The following is a 24,296-nucleotide window of genomic DNA, read 5'->3' on the forward strand; positions in this document are numbered from 1 at the left end:
AGCACCCAGAGGCAGTGTCTCATCTGAACAGAACACACGTGATAACTGACCACGTGCTTGCACATGCTGGCGAACAAGCAGGCGCAAGCGCACTTAATTAAATTTCATTTTACTGGGATGGAAAGCCAACAGGGCATGAGCGGAGTTGGTGTCTCATGCTGAAAATATCACGCTAAGTGGTATAGAAAGAATAGAACATTGAGAGATGAAGCCTCTCTCAGTGTCTTCAGCGTCTTCATGTACCCTTTTGGCGCGATACCTTCAGCGTGGATAAAGCTCTGCTGACTCTTGATCAAAGTAACCTGAACGGCGGGTCGAATTCGGATGAATCCTGTGATTGATGTTAGCAACCTGAAGTGACCGTTCAGTGATCGTCTTTGTCAGATGCAAAGTCTCGGGTTCAGTTCATGTTACAGTTCCCATTATTTTCACCTCCTAATTTCTACTCAAATGTCGACAGTCCAAAATGTACTTTTACACAATTCCTTCTTTTTTTTATGGTAAATTTCTGACAACTGCGCTGCTCCCAACTCCTGCGGCGCGGGACGCTCCATTGTAGGCACACGTGGGCGTTGCTATAGTTACCGGTGACGCGGCGACCAACACTGCGTCGCCCGTGGTAACGCGTCGAAAGGTGCGCTCCCGTTACGAGACGGCACAAAGGAAAGGAGGTACAGGCTGTTGTTGTGCCCTTAGAGGAGGTGCAGACGCTGCTTCAGAGGCCAAACAACTTCGTCGTCTACAATAACGCCGTAACGTTCCACCATGAGCGAGCAACTGAAATTCATCGTTCAGGAGTTGAACAAGGAACCGTTCAACAAGAAGCTCAATCTCATCAGCTTCGATGCCTATCGACCTGACCAGCTACTTCAGACGCTGACGGACGTCTTTGCCGAGTTGGACCCTAAGGTTTGGAAGCGTGGTTTGAAATCAATTTCACTGGCAGTGTTAATGCCCATCTATGTATATTTGTAATATTCATCAGCAGTTTAGCAACTGCATATTGACATGTTGGATTCGTATAAGCTATATCGCCTATGCAATTTGGCTTGTTTTAAAGATGCAGTAACAACAAAAATTCGTGGAATAACTATAGATCAAGAAAGTTCGTGCACGCTCAGTAGCGTGATCAGTCACGCGATTCTTTTTTCTTCCCGTCGGGTCGACTGGAGACAGCATTTCTCACCTGCGGGGACTTCTATTCAGTGGTGGATTAATTTGGTCGCGTGGCAGAAGCTCAGAATCGACGCTTATTGGCGGCCGTCCAAATTTTACGGCTTCGTGCTAGCTTATTGTGAAGCGGGAAATAAAAACTTCATTTGGAATTAGTTCACTAGAGCTCCGAGAAAGAGAGCGTTTGCTAAGCCGATCATTCGCCTAGTCTGAGTGAAGTCAGGCTCATATGCATGGTTGCTACGCGAATGATATTTGGAAGATTTTATGCAAGGAAAGATCAACACAGCGGTAGGTCAAGGTCAGGCAATACATGAGTACTCTTCGAGGTTCTCCATTAGTGCTCGCAGTTTCCAGTGCTGAATGCCACTAGTGGCGTTGGACAGAAGTGGAATTGAGCAAATGAGATTATGAAAACTTGTGCGACATTGGAGAGTGAGCAGACCACTAAATCGAGTTTCCTAAATGACCGACTTTGCAAGCGAAAGATACCTTAAGCGTGCACCCGACTTTATGACGAGAGAAAAATTACTTGCAGAAACAAAAGCTAATTCTGCGACAGTTAGTAGCTGAAACAATAGCAAAGGAATCAGGTTTGAGAAAACTGGAAAATAATGTCGCAGCACTGAGGAGAATAGGAGCTGACAAGTCAGCGAGAGCACACCGCGAGCGCCTACCGTTCATCTGTTTCACAAATGCAGAATATTCAGATAAAAGGCATCTTAAGGTTTGAAGATAGCATTACAAATAACCGCCGTTTTGCGATTCTATGGTAATAAGCAATGTATCACCAGCGTAAACCGTTAGAACTGCAGCGAAAGTCACTATTAACGCATTATACTATCCGCAAATGAACAGAAAGGAAGGTTAGAAATCAAGAAAACGTCTCTTTATACTTCGACGTAGTTAAACATCGGGCGCACTGCTAATCATTGCTTGCAGAAAAAAAAAAGAAAAAGAAAGGCTTCCTTATGATCACATCTTTATTTATTTCATTCCGGCAATTCAAGCGAACTGAGCACTGGATACGGAATACCCTCTACAACTGTCATCAACGCATCCACGCCTACGGTGAATGTGTATGTCACGCGTCCTGCACTGTTTGGTGCTGCACCGTTTCAGATGAAAGCGGATGTGCGCAGCGAAGACCCCGAGCAGTTGGCCATGAGGAACCTAGGTTTCCTTCGGATCCTTAAATACAAGCCGCCGCCCGACATCGCGGGCCGGTAAGCAGTGAGTTGACAGCCTCTTGCGTGTGCATGAATCCGGTGTCCGACACCAGCCATGCAGCCCTTTCAAGTGTTCCATAGTCATCGATCAAGCTGATTCAGTCAACACAGCACGTTTCTGATGCACACATTTGCTGGATCGTTTCCCACCAGTAGCAACTACTCTCAGCACGGCACAGAAAATAAACAAAATAACGTTCAAGGACAACTTAGATGACAATATGTTACCGCGCGCTACGCTGATATCAGTGGGAATCAGACATCAATATAAATATCGTGTATTTGATCTGTGACAAAATTTCGTTGTCTTTTATTCGAGATATATGTATACATCTATCGTCACCTACCTGTCTGTTATAAAGTAGATCTTTTGTTAGTGTGCGCCACCTCTTTTAAGGATATGTGTCTTCAAATTTCGCGTCTTTAACGTTATAAAAAAGCCTGTATCAATAAATTTCACGCTCGCACACTGTTGCTGATGTCGACAGGTATAACAGGAGTCTTGAATTTCGCTAACCTCATAGACGCAAAGGAAAACATGAGCATAAATCCTACGCAACGTGCTCAGCGAAAATTAAAGGAAACGTAAAAGAAGCGCCTCCTGAGGCCTCTCTTGATATGGGCCACTCAGCGATGAGTCTAACTAACAATACTGTTTAGCCCTTCCAAACGATGGTAAACTGTCAAAATCAAATCAATGAAATTTCTTTCACTAGCGGCGGCTCGGAGACTCACCCTTTTTGTTTCTATCATGGTGGGGAAGCCATGGAATGCTAAATTCATGATGCGATGATGGTGTAATTTGGTTGCGGTAACGTGAAGATGCAGAAGTATAGAGTACTGAGCGAGGTATAAGTAAGTGGTCACTGAGCGTAACTGTCCGGCAAAGACGGATAGAGGGGTGCATGGGAGTTGCGCCCAGTAGATAAATGTTGAGATAGCTTCAGTGCTTGATGACAATGAGCGTGGTCATCGTTGCTCTCTTGAATACCTCTACTATATGTCGTCTCCGAGTTTGGAGCATCTCGATCATCTCTATGGGTCTGGTACTTATAATAATGAACGGCTCGTTTCAAGCGTCAGAGAACCACACTAGTGGCGATAACACTGCGGTGGCGTTTCGCGGCCAGCGGCTCATTCCGGCAGGGCCTGGTGGCGGGCGCCAAGGAGGCCGTGCTGCCCGTGCTCGAGTGGGCGCTTCGCGGCCTGCCAGAGTTGCGCAAGAGGGCTTACCTGGGCCGATTCCTTGTCAAGGTCGAGCTGCCGCCGGAGCTGGACGGCGACGTCGACCTGCAGGCGCTCTACGCTCAGGTGAGAGAGACAAGCCCCCGAACGCTTCCAGTATCTCTGAAAAAGGTTTCGTCACTCGTGACAGCGTGACGCTTCAAGTTTCCGTACGGAAAGGCGTCGAAAAAACTATCGCCGTATTAGCTGAGCTTTTGGCTCTGGAAACCATGCACAGAGAAATTCTGGACAAGCTGATTTTTTCAACAAGAAGTATTTACGAAAGCAATTTTTTTTTCGCACAGCGTCAGACTGCGCCATGACAATTAATATACCGGCAGATCATATCTTGGAAATCTCTTATATGTTTGCTATTTACTCACTCACTATTGGTTATTGTGGCAGCTGTTATAACTTATCGGTGCGAGCGCAACACAAACATTAAAAGTGTGATTTTGTTGCGAATCGAAGGGTTATCAACCATTCCCACCAACCGATACAATCAGTATCTTACATTATACCCCACTTCCCTCGTTATGAAAAGTTATCTCCCAGAAAGGTGGACTTTTGTCTGGAGTATAAGGCGTTCGAATCACATTTCTATGGCTACAGTCCGCACGTTGAAACTCATGACGGGCTGAATAAATGTTCCATTCTGCCTTTCATAAGGTACGCAGACGCGGTATTTTACCGCAGCGCAAAGTAAGCAGAACATCTGTTAGCAACGGGACTCTCGGTGAACTGTGCAGCACCTTACATTGCGTTTACACAGGAGTCCCCATCACCACTTGGTGCCGAACTTTATTCACGCGCTTAAGGTATTATTTTACCTGTGTTATTTCCTTTATGCCCGCGGCGCACAGCTACCTTGAATTAAATCGTGAAATGGGCCTTGAAGGTCGCCGCGGCACAAATATGCCCGGTCATCCCGAGGTCCTGTCGCCGTTCTGCTCCTCCCCTTCCCCGCCTTCGCCGAGCCACCTAAAGGGCCCAAATAAAGTGTTACCATCCCTACCACCACCTTGAATTAAAATGAAAACCGCTCCGTTTTGACATCGTTTCTTTCTTCATCTGCAAAAAGCAGGTGATGGTACTATCCGATTTCTTTATAAGCACTCGCTTCCACGGAATTTTTTTTACGCTGTCAAGATTATTTCTTACAAACGTTTTGCGTATGTTTGGAGTGCGCACGCCTGTAAACGTCTAAACGCCCAATACAGCTATTTTTCTCATTCTTTACTTGAGCCTAAGTTCGAACCTTGGGTGCAGCAAATGCCAGACAATTCACAGCAGCTACTTCTCACATGTGCTAGCAGGCCCACTGCTTAAGGGAGCTGAATTAAACTGCATTTGGGCGAAGTGTCTGAGCCTGTCGTTCTGTAATGCAGTACGAAGCGGCCATGCAGCAGTTCAAAGAGGCCCACAAGATGGGCGAAACACTGAAGGCCAGCGGACTCAACACCCAGGAGCTGCGCAAGGACATCGCACAGATGGAACAGGAACGCGAGCAGTTGCTCAAGAAGGTCGCCAAGCTACGCCGAAAGGTAAAATAGGGCGTTTGTGTGTGTACAGAACTATAATAAGTATGCACCCACTTACTGTTGCCAGAAACAGGCAGAGGACATCGAGCGTCGAATCGTATCTGAAGTTTAACACATTACATCAAACTTAGGAAGAACGAGAGGAACAGGATGGTTTACATCGTATGAAAGAGCACTGAACAAGGGTAAATGTGTTACGCCTCTGTTCGCAGGTCTAGCCAACGTTCCGACAAGTGGACTTGTATTCGTCTGGGCGGCTTAGGCTTCAGATAGTTTGTGAAGAGGGAGTTTCAAAAACGACGTTTACATAAAGAAAGAAAAATATCACCGTTCTCACTTTTGGGTAAAATACTGCCAGTTCAGAATGGGAATGTGAGGACTATTCAACGAAATACCTCACGGCAGTGAATGTTTAATATTATACTAATAAGCCCGAAGTAATGTCTTAGCCCTACATCGACGAAGTATTGACGTCATCGTTTACGCACACGTGACAGCGAAATTAGAACTTTCAGTGCTTCTAATGCAGGGATGCCTACATTTTCACAGTTCCTGGTCCGCAAATTCAGCCCGTCCGTTCGTTCGTTTGTGGGTGACCCGAGGACCTGAATTGTGCAAGATATCGCCTACACTGGGTCAAAATTATCGATTCTAATTTCCTGTGAGCGTATTTCACGATACCGACGATTTGAGCTGTGCCAATAGAGCAATGTCCTTGTGCTGTCACAACAACGTCGCTGCGAAGGCCGCACGGCATAACATAGGGAAGCGTTGTATTGGAGGAAATCTGTCAAATCTTTCAGCACGTGCACACTGGCGGCGCCGTCATGAGAGACGCCATAAATAACATGCACAAATAAAAGTAAGTTTTCTCAAAGTAAGTTCCGTTTATAACTACGAAACAGGAGCCAGCACGCAGGCATTCCTGAATTACCTTTCATTTGAGATTTGTTGAAAGGCTCACTGCTTACCTAATTTTTACTTACTTCTCACGAGGATGCGTGCAAATGTAATACCACTAAGTGCTGCTAAGTGCTGCTAAGGTGGCAGATAAAGATCCAACGCAGCTAAAAAGTGCGTAAAATCTCCAGTACAGCCTCCACTGAGAGTAAATGTAACACTTGTATTCAAGCAATATAAGAAGAGCATTTATGATAATAAAATATGGTAAAACATCTGAGACAACGGATTAGGGGTACATATGTATTGAGCATATATTGGTCTGCTGAGAATTAAAAGACAGCTAATAGCAGCAAGCATGTCATATAAATTAATCTACGCCAAATTTATGGTCTTTAACCTCATCTTGTGTACACCAAAGATATTAGCCACGACACTCTTCCGCCGAGCTTTCCTTGCTTCGTTACCATTACGTTTTTGTGGGGCTTCATTCTTGCTTCTGTATCTTAATATATATTTCTGTTATGTTAGCAGCTTCTAAGAATGACGCTGAATTTATGTCATGAGTGCATTATCTGCAGTGCTGATGCACCTTTTGAGCTGGTGCCTGTTTTCTGAGTGCTAGGCTGAATGCACTTGAACTCACTTTTCTTGAAGATGTTATAAACTAAACAAAAAATATTCTTATTTGTGCCCACCCACGTACAATGACTACCGTGTCAAGCTGTGTAAGGGGCGAGCACAATCGACAAATATTCAGCATTTGCTCTTGGTACAATTTCTTTACCAGAAAGAAACAAATAAATTAAATGAAGTAAAGAAATCAAATCATACATAGTGAATCGAGGCAGTAAGGAGCTCTGTAATAATAGTAAGCTTGTGTTCCCTCTAAATGTGGATTCTCCGAACCTTGCAGGTGGAAACGCAACGCAACAAGGAAGTGCTCTTGCAATTGGCGAGAAATCTCCGCGAGGAACAGGACAGGGCGGAGACGCTCGCCCAGCAGAGGAACAGCCAGAGAGATGCGGTTCGCCTCTTTCCTGCCATTCACGCATGCACAGTGCTTAAAAGCAGCCCGTCTTTTTCTCTTTTTTTTTTTTTTTGCTGCCGTCTAGCTCATCTGGATTTGCCACATTGATTGATAAGAGAGTAATTACTAATTAGGAGATGGAGATGGACGCGAGTGCTCCTTTAAGGTGATGAAACTCGTTTTCACTGCTTTGCGGCACTGTAGCTTCCTTTGCAGCCTCGTGACTGAGCTGTGACGTGGCTGCTAATAATTAGCTGCTAAAGAAATCTGTTCCATATTGAACAGTTGCCCTAGAAATATTTTCTGGCGTATTGACTGTTACAGTAGAAGCAGCCAAGTGATGTAGACAATCACGTGCGCTGGGACTGCAAATCGGAGCATAAGCAATTAAACCTACTCTCCGCTAAGAACTCGTTCAACTCCAACTGTTCGTAGTGTGGTAGGCAGTCTACATATGTATACTCCTCTTCCCTGTCCTTTGGCCAAAGTTCACATAACATTTTTTTCGTTTTAGCTCTGCTCTCCTAAAATGATTTTTTTTTCTTTTTCTTTTTTGTGGCCGGGGCTCTTTTGGAAAAGAAGTTTGCACATAATCTCCGCAAGCAGACTGCTCGTAACAGAGTATCTTCGATTGCGCGGAAAAAGCAACAGGATGCGTTTATTTCTTTGTCTGCTTGTTTCTTTCTTTCCTTCTTTCTCTTTCTTCCTTTCGCTTTTTTTTTCCTTTTTTCTTTCCCTTCTTTACTCGTTTTCTTTCCTATCTTTTCCTCTTTCATTCCCTTTCTTACTCTCTTTCTTTGTGTTTCTTTCTCTTTGTTTATTTGTTTGTTTGTTTTGTTTGTTTGTTTGTTTGTTTGTTTGTTTGTTTGTTTGTTTGTTTGTTTGTTTGTTTGTTTGTTTGTTTGTTTGTTTGTTTGTTTGTTTGTTTGTTTGTTTGTTTGTTTGTTTGTTTGTTTGTTTGTTTGTTTGTTTGTTTGTTTGTTTGTTTGTTTGTTTGTAACAACGCCTGCCCAAATTACGGATAGCTGAAAGCAGAACCAGCACACGGTGATGCCTTTCGTCACTTGACCGCTCGAATTAGTACAGCAAAGTCTTATATTTAACCCGCTTTATTTCCAGTTGAACCACTGCGAGCAGAAGATTCAAAGGCTGACGCAGCAGCTGAGAGATCTGCAGCATTCTGGGGCTGGTGCCACTCCAGAAGGTATTTACTGATATAAGCAATATTTTAGCGTAGACAGTTTATGTGCTGCCCAGAAAACACTGGACGCGGTCCTAAGAGATGGGTTACATTTTATACAAAGATTCTAGACAACCCACTTTTTTTTTTTTCAACGAAATATTGTTTATTAAAGCAGCTGTTTTGGCCTGTCTGTGAGAATCCACCGAAATATTCAATATAGCTATAGGATTCCTTTCGCGGGGCTAGCAGGTTATGAATATCTTTTTTTTCTTTTCCATCAAAACCTTTCCCCACTGGTTTTCCATGACAGTATTAACTACTCAATACAAGCAAAGGACAAAAAACATTAAAAGAAATCTGCGTGTCTGAAAATTGAACCATTTACGTTCAAAATTTCCAAACAGTACATTTCAATATTTCACAGAAGCCTCAAAATTAAAATAGATGTCCAAGAACGCTGGGCTTGTCAGGACTCGCTGAGAATTAAAGATGTATTGCTTGTTTACGTATTGAGCTGATGCATTTTGGCAAGTTATTAAACCCATTAATTTACATGACCCGAGACGATACGGAGCATCTTTCCGACGGTCGGTTGGAAACAGAATAGATAGTGCTAGCTATCTTATACGAAGGAACTAAAGCCTCGAAAGGAAGAAAGAGAAAGCGTTCAAAACGCGCTTAGAAAAGAAAAAAAAAAATACTTCTTTAAGATATGCATATTCAAATACATTTTCTGTAGCCTGTCACACAACAGGTTAATTCAGACAGTGAAAACAGATAATGAGAAGTATTTTTCATGCACAGCAGAACAGTAGCGGTGAAATGCCACAGCATTTCGCCATACGAAAAGAGGAGCGGTGACTAATGGGAAAGAAGCAGATAGCAGCAGTGTGCAGTCACTTGTGAAAGAGAGGAAAGGACGCAGAATAAGTCAACTGTTAATTAAAAGCGATAAAAGAATATGCACCAGGTAACATATAGCAACACATAGCTTCACACAAGATGCTCTCGTTTGAACACGCCCATAACATCAGACTCGAGCTGCTGAGAAGACTTTCGATGTGCGCCTGGTTAACCGCCTCGGGAATAAGTTTGTTGCAGGCAGGAGCAGAGGAGGAGAGAGCGAAGTAGCTTCATTGAAAAGCATTTTTATGGCATAATACATCGCGAAATATTTCGTCCAATTATCGAGTGTAAGTTGCTCTAAACTGGCTGCTAACATTTATTAGGGTTATAGTCGGCTGTACAATACTTGGGCTCGTTTGTAGGGCATGTTAAATTAATAAACCTACCCATACTTCAGCTTAGGTACATACTTCGGACAAAGAATAAAGTTACTAATAAAGGTTTCTGTAACAGTTTTGAGTAAAGTGAACTCTTTCTAGGGCGTCTGTGTTCAATAGCGACCACGGGCTTCATACGCCAGCGTATCTAACATTGATGGAATTAAAGTCATGCAAGCGGACAGCTTTGTTGCCGTCATGAAGTGATGCAAATTTCTATACAGGAATCATAACTTCTCCAAGGCTCCAAGACGGGTAGATCATTCATGGTTTTCGGAAGTATGTCCGCGAAGTTTCATGTCAGGTTCGAAGTAATAGTTACACCACGATGCTTGCAATCGGGAATAGACTTCAAAGGTGTGCCATCACTTGAATGAGAAAAGTTGAATGGTTGTTTCTTCCTTATGAAGGCCACATGCATGTAATTTGAGGAGCGGAGGACCATTTCCCAGGTATCCCATCCTAAAAATTAGGGGAACACTTAAGCTCCGCCGTTAAGGTTATGATGCGATAGCGTTTCACCTACAGGGACGATACAGCTCACTTACTCAATTTTGTAATTTCTTCTTATTTTATTTTTCTTATTTTAACTTTTTATTATACACCTATGCTTAGCATCAGACACCACTGACTTCCCATTCTGAGCAGTTTAACACCTCTGAAAGCATTTTTATTTTAAAATATTACACTTAATTCATAAATTAGACTATTTTTTTCACTAGCAACATTAGGCATCGGCTTTTCGTTTTGAGCAGTTCGACACCTTTGAACCCAAGCTTTATTTCAATTCTTTTCATTTTCACATTTCTTTAACTTCTCAATCACTTATTTCAAATTACTTCAATTACTCTTTATCACCTATCACCCATCAATCAATCAGCATTCACTAGAACCGCAACTTACTATGATGCGATTTTTTACGTAGCCTTCGATTATTTCCGACACGCAGTGCCAACAACTACTACTACGACGCCGACGGCTTCTCGGACGAAATGGCTGTATAAGCTATCGCTTAATATATTTCAGATAAGCAATCATCCAAGTCATTCTGATGAGTGTGATAAGTAACTTCAGTAACGTAAGAAGTTGTCTACAAAAAAAATGGCATCCTGCAAAGGGTGTGACTGACTCGTATGCCGTGAAGAAAGGCCAGGAAAAGTAGAACTCCAATAACTAATTTATGCGAGTTTGAGAAAACAGACACATTTTAAAACTTGTGATTTTTAATTGCCACAAAGTGAACGTCGGTTGAATAGGAGACGGGCCATAGATTCTGTACTCACAGAATGCATCACCTGGTCGAAATTTTTGCAAATCATAAAATAATAAATTCAGGCTGTTACGATGGCTGCTGCGTAACGACAACAACTCCCTCTTGACATTTCATGACTTTATTGCGTACGAGCACATGATGCTGCAAGGAATCGGTGGGGGCACTTACCACAGAGCAGACTCTTTCTTACTTCTGTCCTCTAAGGCTTGATGAAAAGACTGGAGGAAGAGCTTCGAGCCAATGGCTACTTGGTGCGAGACAAGCTCCCCAAGGAAATCTCCGCTTGCCAGAACGCTCTACGAGACTTGCAGAAGGTGGCTGCCGAACCAGCGATGGGACAAAATGAACTCAACAGGCTCAAGGCCAAGGTATGCGCCTAGCACATATCGTGGTCGGATACAAATCGCCTGAGAGTTAGAGATTTGCCACAACCTTCAGGAGTCATAACAACTGACAGATTTGATTTTTCTTGGTACAAGTAGCTTTAAATATGGCTCGAAATAGCTTTAAAGGTAGTTGGAAAGCTGCTAAGTATTAAGGCGTACCACTTTTGAGTCGCCTACAACAAGAATTTTTTGAAGAAACGATCTGGAACATCTCAGCCAAAAATCGAAGATTTCTGCTTAATGTCTCCTATGACTTGCCATCCTCTCGCATTTGCTGATGCGCCAAGAAGCTACCCATCGACGCCAGTACTGCAAAGTTTGATATCGCAACCGTACACGACTAATGTAGGAGCAGCAGAGGTACGCATTAAAAATAATTATGTTTTACTGGTGTGCGCCTTAGAAATAGGACATTTGGAGCTTTAATTTAAATGAAGCGATGTTCGAATCCACCCTCTAATGAAAAAGATCCGAAGAAGCCAGATTTAATGCTGAATACATTTCGCAAATGCGCTCACTAAAACCTCATTTTCCCTGCTACAAGCTGGAATTCGCTCACTTATTTCTCCCGGCAGTGATCTGAACTTTTCATATTGCTGCTTGTGTCGACGTGCAGGTTCAGTCTGAGAACCAGGAAATCAACGCCCTCTACGAACAGAAGATGCGGAGCCAGGAGTCGACGGATGACAAGCTGACGCTCTTCAGGCAGCAGGTCGTATAAATGAATAGAGTCTGACACTTCTATTTTACACACGCACTGAATAGGCTTCCAAATGAGGTTATCATACCTGAGTTATAGAGCACGCGGCCATCGCAACTACGACGCGCACTGAATGGGTACAATTTTGAACTACAACAAAATTACTCTACGGAATCATGGATGACGACTTAGTCTGAGTCAAATGAACAGAGTTTAAAGATTGGTTTCTTCAAAATGTTTCTTTAATAAAGGCTGAGACTGATTCTTTACAACAATAATCTCTGAAAATTATTCATCAATACTTAGATAGCATTTAAAGGGCTTTATGCTTATCGAAATGAACTTGTCCGCAGTTTCTACCACGCCTGGAAAACATCGACAAAGCCAAATTTTCGCCACCTTCTTGACAACCGCTTCCAAGGCATTGACTGCGTTCTCCGCCGTATCAAAATGACGTCCCTTTCGTTCCTTTTTCGCTGTGGCAGACCGGAAGGGGTAGCAGAGGGTCAGATCAGGACTGTAAGGTGGATGAGGGACTGTAGCATTTTTTTTTTTCCAGAGCGAGAACAGAGTATTCGCATCGCGAGCCCTCAACTGAGTTGCCGTAAAGCAGTTTCCAATTTTCCACAAGTTCAAGCCTTTTTCTTGCGATGCGTTCCTTCGTCAACGTTCCCAAAACATTGTTTCAGTAATCTGCGCTTACCGTCTAGGAACTACAGAGGTGTATACGATCCTCATTTGTGTTCGAAAAATGTGATGACCATTGCCTTGTTTGCCAGCATTTGTGCCTTGGCCTCCAATGGCTGGGGATCCCCTCTTCAACTCAGTGAGGGCTTCCTCACTTTATCTCTGGGCCATACCAGTATATCAGGTCTCGCCTCCGTTCTTCCACTGGTGTTAACCTTCCTTTTCTTCTCACCACTTCAATTGTGACAAACATCTACACAGTTTTGTTTTGGACTGGCGTAAGAAGGCGAGAGATCCGCTGTGCAGAGATTCTTGACATCTGAAGATGTTCGTCCAAAATTCAGTCGGCGCTTTCTCTTAAATCGCCTGTTATTGAGCATGTTGTATTATAGTAAGGCGTCCATCAATCTGTACCACTGCACAGCTGTGTTGATGGTTCCCTCAGAAACATCTGTAACAGATGCAGTGGTACAGATTGATCCCTCTCTGCAATTGAGGGTGTTCCGTGCCGTTCTTAAAATCCTTGAACCACTGAAAATACGTTGCACGAGGCTTGACGTCCTCACTAAATGCACACGTCGCATAAGCATATGTTTCCGGGGTCGTTTGGTTAAGTCGCAAATAAAATGTAATAGCGTAGCTTTGTTAACGCAAGGTCCACATGGGTCACACAACAAGCACACTTGCAGGGGAGGAAACGCAATCTCATGTTTGAATAAATATTGATGCCACCTCATTAAAGCCAGATTGATTGGACATATGGTGCAATATTAGTGCGGCCATGATGTTTACCGAAAACGCTGAGCGTTGGCGCAGCGAGCGCAGAGCAGAAGCACTAGACCCAGTCTCAGTCTTTATTGAACAACCCTTGTATGAGCCGAAATAGGGCATAATATAGCGGTTCCTACTTCATATCACACGAATTTACTTAATTCATCTCTACAGCTTAATTTCCGCCATGTATAGTTCTTGATATTCCAAAATTAGACACAATAAAAATTCTCGTAACTGCGCAAAGACCACCAATAAAGCTATCCTCATTGTCGTTTGTAATATTAGGCAGTGGCACGATGAAGAGCGGGACGACATGTTAAATTCGATCCAAATATTTTAACGGCCGAAGGCCCCATAGCGCAAGCAATCCACACAGTCACAGTGGCCACTTCGTCGTCTTCAAGTTCGTAAGAATAGCCCAACATTTTGTTTTATTCCTGTTGCTCTTCACATGTGTTCAACAATAATGGTCCTCTTTGCAGGATGCGTACATGACGTCATGGTCACATAACACGCTCAGCTAAAAACATGTCAGAGGTTTTCTCTCAGGGATAACAAACGACTAGACGCTGAAAACGAGCAAACGCGTTGCCATATTGCTCCACATAATCGTTCACAAGGGTGCTGGATAGGCGCAATGTCATGCTGTGTTGTATTTCATGACAGATAAGCAACAAAGGCTGTCATGAACCAGCCGCAATCATTTGATTTGATTAGCGTGACGTGGGTAACTAGAGGTGCGTCTGGATAGAAACGTCCTTTCTGCACGCAATCATTTGTGCCTTAGCCTGTGTTTACCGGAGCAAGTTAGGGTGAGCTGTGTCGGACCTTGCGCTGCAGGCGGCGGTGATAGCGCGCAAGAAAGAGGCGGCAGCCGAGACTCTCAATGAGCTGCGCCTCCAGGTGTCCCAGCTCGAAGCACAGCTGCAGGAGAAGCAAAGCCTGGTCTCCGACGGAGAGCAAGTCCTCAAGGGAGACGACGTACGTAATCAAAGAGCAGGAAATTTGTGTGGCTTGGCGATGTCTGCATGCGGGCATTAGTGCACACAAAACTTGGTACGCGCAGTTCAAGAAGTACGTGAACGCGCTCCGCGGCAAAAGCAGCCAGTACAAGCAGCAACGCCAGGAGTTGGCCGAGCTCAGGGCCGAGACTGGGGTGCTGGCACGGACGCAAGAAATCCTCACCCAGAAGGAACGGGAACTCACCCAGAACCTGGTGAGTGTACACATGGGCATCTCAGTATACGTGCGGCAACGAAGCTTACTACCTGTCTCTTGATGCTGGTAACTGTGCATGGCATCACACGTTTCCCGTAACAAGCTTTGTGTTTAGTCGAATTACGCGTGAAGGTAATTAATATATTCTCCGTTGTTTCGTGGTATGTAGTTTCAGTGAGCGCATTCGTTCAATGTGCGTAAGAAAACGCGTTATGGGCAGTGGGAATGCGCTGGACTTTCGTGACGCTCGGACTTCTTATAGCGACTTTAGTTCAGTCTACCGTGCAATTTGATATGCACTGTATTTCAAGTCGACTTGCAAACCAGAGTTGAAACTAACAGCAAGAAAACATACTTTCACCACCAGGTAAAAGACGCCTGTTGTCGCTGGTCTATAACTTTGTTAACTTCAGAAAGCCTATATACATATATGCCACTTCGCAGGAGGCTTTGGAGGAGCGGCACGGCGTTCGCGGCTATCATCGGCTGCAAGGCACGCTGGAGAGCTTATCCGGCAGCAAGGCTGCGCTGGACGAGACGAAAATGGCGACACTCGAGGACATGTCCGCCATGGTGACCAACCTCAACAAGCGCATTGCCGAAAGGAAGGGGCGCCTAGCGCCGGCTATCAGAGACCTCCGGCCACTCAGGAAAAACTTTCAGGTCAGGCATTCAAGGGCACGCAGCATCTCATTTATGCGTCTCAGCTGCAGGCGCCTGAAGCGATTATCGGTCATGAAACAGAATTGATCAGGAATGTTGAGCGCGAAAAAAATACAACAGCCATTCGAAACTGGCCCGAGAAGTTAAAATTTTGCGCCACCAATTCCTATTTTGCTTGTTTCGTATCAGTCCTTTCTAAACTTACTAGCGAAGCCGGCACATACATTCAAACATCACAATTCTTGCATGGGGCTATTCGCTTGCAAGAGCAAACATCAACGACAGTCAGAACTGTGGCTAGTATACGCCTATATGGACACCTGCAACAACGCAGTCCCAAATGTTTGAAACTGCGCTGCAACCGTGCTGTTAACGAACACAGAAATGGTGAAACGAATGTTATCTCCTTTTTTAGTCGCTTAAGGCTTATAGGCTTATGACGTTTACGCCCCCCTTATCGCGTGCGTTAGAAAACTGCGGGCCTTTTACGAACGATGTCTATACCTCCCAACGCTTGTTCCGCGCAGGAAGTATCGGCAGAGTACGAGAAGAAAAAGGCGGCGTACGACACCTGTGCTGCCGGCTTGGAAAGCAGCCTCGCATGTCTGGAACAGGTGTGTGTTTCCTCTTTTCCACTAGTTTCTAATCGATGATGCCTCGCGTTCGTTTAATTGTATAGTAAACATTTAACGGAAGGGCGAGCGAGCAACCTGCGTCCTGCTCCTCGGCTTCGCCCTTCTACTTCTGATCGTTTTGCGCAAACGCTCGTAATTATATAGCAACCACAGCTGCGTTGAAATGACAGCAACATCGCGAAAGTGCTCCCTCATGTAATCGTTTACTCTGGTGACCCCGCACGTCTAGGAGATGGCCAGCCTTCGAAGCGAGTTGAACAGCGAGGAGTCCAAGTTGAACTTTCTGCAGCACAGCCTTAGGATCCATGAGGTGCAGCTGAACTTCCTCAGGGCCAACGGCGTGCTTGGCAACCCCGCGACCGAAGCAGGGTCCGACAGTCAGACCTCTCTCAGGTACCCCCATAACTCACTACTAATCAGAGCACGCATTCCTTATTTGGTTGTCCGCATGCTAGGGGAACAAACAGCCGGCTGGGCTTGAAGCCACGAGTCTGGGCCAGTCTCGGGCTATGGACCGCGGCCTCGGGCCTCAGATTGAAGTCTGTGCAGTGCTCTGTTTCGTATATGCTGAGCCCTCCTCGAAGTGAAGTGAATTTCGATTGCTTTTTTTTTTTCATATTCAACTGTTGCACAAGCCATATCATATATTCACAGCTTCATGTTGAAAGAAGTTTCCAACAATAGCAAAATCAAGAACATAGAAGCGCGATGTTCGGATTCATATTCTCGAGATCCGAACAGGAACGCATCAGTACCACAGCGTAGCTATATATCTGATAGACAGTGTTACTTCGACAACACGTTACACGAAGTTTTCCGCGTCACTCTAGGCAGAAAATAAATGGATCAGTAGTATATTCCAAGAACGCAAAAACGGTCGAGACTATGCTTCGATGTGCTAGGAAACTTTTCAAATCACTAAAAAGTTTAAAACCTTTTTCAAGAGCGACAGATGTGCCCATCTTAAAGCTCCTGCTTCACCACCAGAGCTCGAACAGTCGTAGCTCATGACTTTTATGTATATGTCGCTCCACCTATGCGTATTCCAGGAAGCGCCGACTGCACTCCTAATTTGGCTCTACATACGTTCCGGTTATAAATGAAACTTCTGTTAAGTTCCACTCATAAGCGGAACTTTTTCAAAAGTTCCACTTATAACTGGATCCTTAGGGAACGATATTAAAAGTGTAGACATGTTAAATTTGTTGTACAATTTGGTAACACTGGACTTCGTGCTCTACTAAAGGCATTCCCCCTTCTTTCTCTCTCTCCTGCAGAGCCCGGCTGAGCCAAGAGATCGTCGAGCAGGAGAAACGAGGCAAAGCTCTGCGGGAGCGCCAGAAGGAACTTCGTGAAAAGCAGGCCTCTCTACGCGCGCAGACCGAGCAGTGGACTCACCTGCAAACGCTGCTCAATGCCAAAATGGCCGCCATCACAGCTTCCACCGCATGGCAGCACCATCAGGCAGGGCCGCCGCCACCACCGGCTACCGCCGCTTCGCGTGGAGACAGCGTCTCGAGAGACTGGCTGGTGATCTGAGGTTGAGGAACGGAACAGGGGCTGGAGTAAGGTAGACGATGCTGGCCAGTCAGGGGAAAAGAAAACAGCGCGTATCCCGTACGTGCACAAAGTTTCGCATTACTTTCGCACAACCTGAAAAGAAAAAAAAAAATGAGTGCAAAGCAGGCATTAAGTTGGTTTTTTCGGCCCGGATTAAACTAAATTAATTATTGGGCAAATGGGAGATCGAGGATGGAAGTGAGATGAAAGGCTGCAAGAAAAAGCACTGGAGGTTTGCTGACTGCTGTGACAGAATTGCATATACGATACTGACATGTTGTTTTTGCATCGGCGCGGGACGGGACGCCGGATTAACAATTCACTACACGAAAATACAGAAGGTAGAGATAACCGATCACACAGAAGTCATCTAGCCATGCATTGTGCACAGTGTGAAAATTAGGAAGTTAATCTCAATCGAACCACTATCATCGCACAGTATAAGGAAAAGACCTCGAGGCTCATTTCCGAGGCCTGCAATACACAAGTTAGGTGACACGTGCATCAGCAACCCATCGATAGCTCTTTCCCCTCAAAAATTCACGCATCTTAATCATTGCTGATGAATTATTCCAATCGTGTTGTATATTTTCGTAATCTTTCTTTTTTTATCTTGTTATTTATTCGTCTTGTTTTTTTACATGCTGCCTCACTTGTAGTAATAAATCATTTGATTGCTATAGGCAGCGCAAGCGTTTGTCTCGCCCTCTTGTCCCGTCTTCTTAACGCTATTTCATCATTTTCGTAGACTATCATACCTGCTGTGAAACCCCAGGTTAGAATCCCATGTGTGAATTTTCGATGCATGAAAAAGAACGAAGGTATTGTATATACTCTTCAGCATAAGCTCTTTGTTCCGCCCTTGAATTTATAAGCAGCCCTAAATATTCCGCCAGAGGCTGGCGATTGGACTGTTTGTATTTCCAGTTTGCAACAAATCATCCCGATAAACCTCCCTGAATCATTAGGCATGCAAAGAGAGTTAAGGCTGGTGTTATTCAAGAAGTTTGGATCGAATAATTATAGCCGTGAATTAATTAAATATGCAGCATAATGACTTTGTAGAGGAGCGCCGTAGCTTTAGGTTTGCGGAGAGTGCTACTACTTGAGCCATCACGCACCTGATTCCATCAATGTGCCCGCGTGACGTAGAACCGAACCACTTCCATCGATATTTCGGTAATAAAAATATTGCTTTAGGAACAAGTTCGCACTGACCGCAGCTAAAAAAATGAAGACTTTCGGCGCTCTTTAGAATGGGTGCATATTCTTAATATGCCTTACTATGTCCAGTGCTTTGAAGTTGTGTGCGACACCTGCCGACTACATTCATATTGCTCACAGAGACATCCGTCGATGTATACGTGAATATAATTAGGATATTCTGACCAGATGTGCGCCAGAGTAAGTTGTTTGAGTCCACATTGGAAATAACTGGTCACCGTGCCCAGACTGAACGACGGACATTCCGCAACTTCGCCCTTGAGGTTCCCCGAAGCGAGGTGGTGGCGCGCTCAGTTTTTGTTGTTGTGAAAGGCGTGAAGGAGACGTACGCCTAATGTCAGATATTCAGTTAATTTCAGTATGTAAGGCGAAGTAAATTTTCAATAAACGTATTGGCATGTGGCATAAACCTAATGTCGTTTCATGGCGTCAAGATTATTTTTAATTAAATGTCATGCAATCTTTAAAATCAGTTCGACCAAGCTGATGCCAGGTGCCAACATGCGCCGAAAGGAGACGAAGAAATCGAGCGCGAGCGTTTGAGGCACGTTCTGCACGTGCAAGAAGAAGAAGCTTTCAGGCTCGGACGGTCGTACTTTTGCTGCTTGTGTGCTGTCCTAAAGTGGGCTATAGTACCACCAAGCTTCATATTGTCCTATCGGCCCTATTTGTTGTCATGCAACCCAGCCCCTCGCGGTCCACTAGTTCTAAAAGGACTAAAAAAATGTCAAAACAAGGGACTGCACGACAGCAGCAAGCCAGGGCACGAAGCGGCGCAGAGAGACGGCAATCTGGCGGGACGACGCCGCGTCAGCGACAAGGGACTAGTGCGGCCGGCCAAAAGCAGTCAAAGAAATCCAAGGATACGGCTCCGGCGATGCCCCATCCGTCGCTGGGGAAAGCAGCCGGGCAGCGTTCATCAGGTTTGGTTCACACACTCTTCCCTACCCGACCCCCAACACCTTCGCCTCCCGACGGGCCACCGCCAAACGCACTACCGCTGCCGGTTGCGCCCATCTCGCCGCCGCCAACTCTGTTTTCAGAGGAGCAGTTACCAGTGACGCCGACACCAGGCCAGCGGCAACCGGTACCAACTACGGTGCGCCAGGGTTCACCAGCCGGGCAACTGGGCAGCCATCAGACAGCGCCCGAAGCCGCGATTCCATCTGAAGAGGTATCGACGAAGCCCAGGCGATTGGAGGCCACGTCGCGTAGCTCAAAGCGTCGACAGAAAAGTCGCCCAATCAGCCCACCTCGCGTGATGCTTGCAGAGCAACGAGCTGTAGAACATGGCGCTGCATCGCCGCTCGGAACCGTAACCAGAGATAGCGGCACGCTGTCTACTGGCAGTGCTCAGGAGGCGTCTTCGGAACAGCAACGCGTTGAAGCAGACGTTGCATCTCCCGCGGCCGTTCTGGGCGAAGTGACTTTCGACGATATCGCTGTGCAAGGCCCCAACGCGCAGCTTCGACGCGAGAGCGTGCTACTCCGGCGCGAAAGCTTACGGCTTCGACACGAAAGCATGCAACTCCGGCTCGAACGCAGGAGCAAGGATCCGGTTTTCCTCATCGCGAAACTGATTGGTCCAGCGTTGGATGCGACAATCACTGCGACGAGCTCGGGACATCTCGAGACGGGCCTGGGCCAGACATGGGTGGGAGAGGCGAAGGCTCGCAGTGTGCTGTTCGTCTTCCTTCACTGCTTGACGCAGGCATTGGTTAACATCCTTATGAAGCAGGTGGTGGACATTCCCAAGTCAAAGATAGCCTACTACGTTGCCTTCGGTTACATGTTTGGCAGCATGCCGGAGGCATTCGCACTGTCTGACCCCTTTGGACCGAGACACGTCCAGGTAGGCGGGGACTTCTTTCTCGCGCCGCCTTTCTCGCACGATCGTGGTAAAACGCTTCCGATCTAATGAATGTGCTGGCTCGGCGGCCGCTTTTTGATGGAGGCGAAAAGCAAGGTACCCGTGTGCTGTGCGATGTCAGTGCACGGTAAAGAACCCCAGGTGGTCGAAATTTCCAGAGTCCTCCACTATGGCGTCTCTCATAGCCTGAGTCGCTTTGGGACGTTAAACCCCACAAACCAACCAAACCGTATGTGGCGTCTCGAAGATTTTCCTCTGTACCCCTTTCATGGCAGCGGTGGAAAGGTGGCAGGGTCAGTTTTTATCAAGAACCTTTAAACGCAATCTTCATAACGATCAGAAAGGCTTGAAAGTTCCGGAATCCGCGTTGGGCTGTTTAAGAGCATTCATAGCTAGATATGCACCGAAAATTAAAAGACAGTCATTATAACACCCGACGGGTTGTCTAAAACTCCCGGCTGCGCGCGTTGCGCGCGTCCCGTTTGCTCGCAATATACTTAAATTGCGTTTGTGGCGATGAGGGAAAAACAGGAGTATTCCATAATGCCACAAAGCACATCAATGACAGTGCTGTTTGTCAAAGAAGAAAATTCAGTCGTCGATGTCTGCCCTCCGATTTCTACTGATCAGCAGCCCGACTACGCCTGTTGCAAAGGCCTCTTCCATACCTCCTCAGTTAGCCCCAGTCAGGTAACAGGTGGAGCCACAATCTTCTCAAACTTCCTAATCTAACACCTGACCCATTTGCCTTTTGTTGGAATCTAATCCGTTACCCTATAGACCATCGATTATCTATAGCCTTCGCATTACAGTCCCTAGCTGTTTATGCTCATTTCTTATTGATTTCGACTAGAATATCAGCAAGTCGCGTTTGTTCCCTGACCCCCTCAGCAAGCTTCATGTCTCTTAACGTTACACTTATCAATTTTCTTTTCATATCTCTATGCGTTGTCCTCAATTATTGTCATCCTTTTCCCTAGCCTGAAAATTTCTGCCACATAGGTTAATACCGGCAAGACATTGTCTAGTGTGGGATGCTAGCAAACTACCGTTCATCTGCCAAGTGCACTGTACTTCAATATTATTCTACTTTTTTTTTTTTTTTTTTTTTTTTTTTTTTTTTTTTTTTACTGTCGTGATACGGAACTGCAGTCAGCGCCTCGCTACTTATCATAAACTGCTGTTCTGTTGCGAGGCTGCTGAACACAACTTTCGTATTCTAAACATATTTTTTACCGTTTTTACTTGGTTTACATTACAAAGCAATTACAAACGTACTGTTTTGCTTTTGGTAGACAGGTCATTGATCATCCTTCACAGTATGTCTCCTAGGTTACTCATCAAGACAAGATCAGAGAATCGCAGATTACTTCATCTGCGTTCCGAAAGGCGAACAGGAACAGGAGCAGTGTGATCCAGCGGAAGAGCAGGAGCAGCTCCGGTACACCGTGAGATCAGGCGGCGCCAAGAGCACTCGAAAGCATTTGGAGCTGCTCCCGCGCGAAGGGAGGAGTGCGAAGGAATCACGTGATGCAGACGCGTCATATTCTATCTCTTTTTTTTTTTTTTTTGCTCACATTTTCGCCGTTTTGGCTGGGCTTATGTGCAAAAAGGCAAACGATGTCGTCACGTGATGCACTTTCGCCCCCGTTCCAGATCTCTGGGAGCACAGCGTCTCGATAGGGAGCAGGCAATTGGACTCCCGCTGTGCTACTGCTCTACTCCTCTCTGCTCTTTGCTTCTGCTCCTGTTCTGCCAGTGGAATGCGCCATTACTGCCTTTTAGATAATTACAGTAAGCTAATCGGCATAATCTTTCAACTCTTAGTCGTTGGAATACTTCTAGCTTCTTCTCAAGATTACGTTACGCTCAAGGTCACCAGGGATTGAGTGTACAGGATGGCCAGTTTTGTCAGTACGATTTCCCCACCGTTCTTCAACAGACCTGCTATTGCCTGATCCTCCCTGGCTGCGTTCCCCATTTTCATTGCTTAGAAGGCTTTCTTTGCTTCGTTCTTCATAACTGGTGGAATACCAAAATGATCTGCGCTAGCGCCACTTCCATTGTCGTCCTTATTAATTCGGCTACCGCCATTATCAACACTATTGTTCTACTAAGGATTGTAAAAGCTCACTCGCAGACACGAGGGAGCTGGTTTGGGAGTGCAAACGGCCGCATTCTCATCATGTTCAGTGCACTTGCAGGTCCACCTGATTCTCCGGGGTTTGAGCAGCCTCATTTCGCTAATGCTGAAGGCGGAGGCACTGCGCTACTTGGTGGTGAGTGACCTGGCAGTCGCATACACGCTGGTGCCTGTGTTCGTGATGGTGATATCGTGGTATTTCATCGGCGAGGGCATGGGGCCGGCCCTGTGGATCTCCGTGTTGCTTTGCCTGAGCGGCATCGTAATCGTTATGCGGCCCACCATCTTCTTCAAGGAGTGGGACGCCGACACCACACAGGAGCGCCTCACCGGGTTCATGTACGCCTTCGGAAGTTCCCTCTCCCTGGTCTCCTTAATCGTACTCGTACGAGTGACGCAGAACGCTACGAGCAGGTAAGCTTACGTAGCATGGGAGCTACTTCAATTTTCGGTATGCAGCCTGAATTCAGTGTATTAGCGATTTTTTTTTTTTTTTTTCAAAAATCAACCTCATACTGCGACAACTAAGCCAACTCGGCTACGAAGGATTGGCGCGGTACATCTGAATGACCAACTGCAAATAACGATAAATGTTCTTGACAGGAGAAGCAGAAAGTAGACATAAATGATTAATATGCAGAAAACTAAGGTAATGCTGCACAGCCTGGGAAAGAAACAGCAGTTTAAAATAGGTAGCGAAGCGTTGGAAGTGGTAGGCGAATATGTCTACTTAGGACAGGTAGTGACCGCATACCAGAACCACGAAAGGGAAGTAACTATAGGAGAATGAGATCGGGATGGAGCGCATTTTGAAGGTACTCAAACATCATGACTAGCAGCTTACCGGTATCACTCCGCCGGGGTGGTGCAGTGGTTACGGCGCTCGACTACTGTTCCCAAGGACGCGGGATCGAATCCCGGCCTCGGCGGCCGCTTTTCGATGGAGGCGAAAAGCAGGGCGCCCGTGTGCTGTACGATGTCAGTGCACGTGAAAGAACCCCAGGTGGTCGAAATTTCAGGAGTCCTCCACTACGGCGTCTCTCATAGCCTGAGTTGCTTTGGGACGTTAAACCCCACAAACCAAACCAAACCAAACCAAGAGAAAAGTGTATAATAGATGCATCCTACCGCTGCTGACCTATGGGCTGAAACATGGAGGTTACCGAAAAGGATTCTAGTTACGTAAAGGGCAACGCAGAGAGCCATGTAACGGAAAATGGTAGGTGTAACGTTGAGATAGGAAGCATGCAGAGTGGGTCAGAGAAAAAGCTAGAGTGAATGACATTGTAGTCGAAATTAAGAAGAAATGGGCATGGGCAGGGCATGTAGTCGAAGAGAGGATAACCGATGGTATATAAGAGTAACCAATTGGATTCCAGGGGGAGGTAAGCGTAGCAGGTGGCGGCAGAAAATTATTTGGGTGGATGAGATTAAGAAATTGGCTGGGGTAAATTGGATACAGCTAGCACAACAACGGGTTAATTGAAGGAAATTGGGAGAGGCATTCGCCCTGAAATTAATACAGTCCGGCTGGTGATGATGGTTCATGGTATGTATATGATCGATAGTAGAGTACCCTTTGCGAAAGCCTGCTTGACCT

At 45.6% G+C, this 24,296-nt stretch overlaps 1 protein-coding gene across 1 annotated transcript; it reads left to right on the forward strand.

The window, feature by feature from the left end:
• The first annotated feature begins 765 nt into the window (after window positions 1–765).
• Window positions 766–18,363, forward strand: LOC146199503 (intraflagellar transport protein 81 homolog). The gene is made up of 14 exons (XM_084592779.1): window positions 766–909; window positions 2,296–2,399; window positions 3,533–3,713; window positions 5,015–5,170; window positions 6,984–7,094; window positions 8,217–8,301; window positions 11,041–11,204; window positions 11,839–11,934; window positions 14,224–14,364; window positions 14,450–14,599; window positions 15,046–15,264; window positions 15,792–15,878; window positions 16,129–16,292; window positions 17,177–18,363. The coding sequence occupies exons 1-14, from the start codon at window positions 766–768 to the stop codon at window positions 17,436–17,438; spliced, it is 2,064 nt and encodes a 687-aa protein (XP_084448905.1). The 3' UTR covers window positions 17,439–18,363.
• Window positions 18,364–24,296: the final 5,933 nt, after the last annotated feature.

Source organism: Amblyomma maculatum, chromosome 2 (genome assembly GCF_055883805.1).
Source record: "Amblyomma maculatum isolate TAMU_Amacu chromosome 2, ASM5588380v1, whole genome shotgun sequence".
NCBI classification, from domain to species: Eukaryota; Metazoa; Arthropoda; class Arachnida; order Ixodida; family Ixodidae; genus Amblyomma; species Amblyomma maculatum.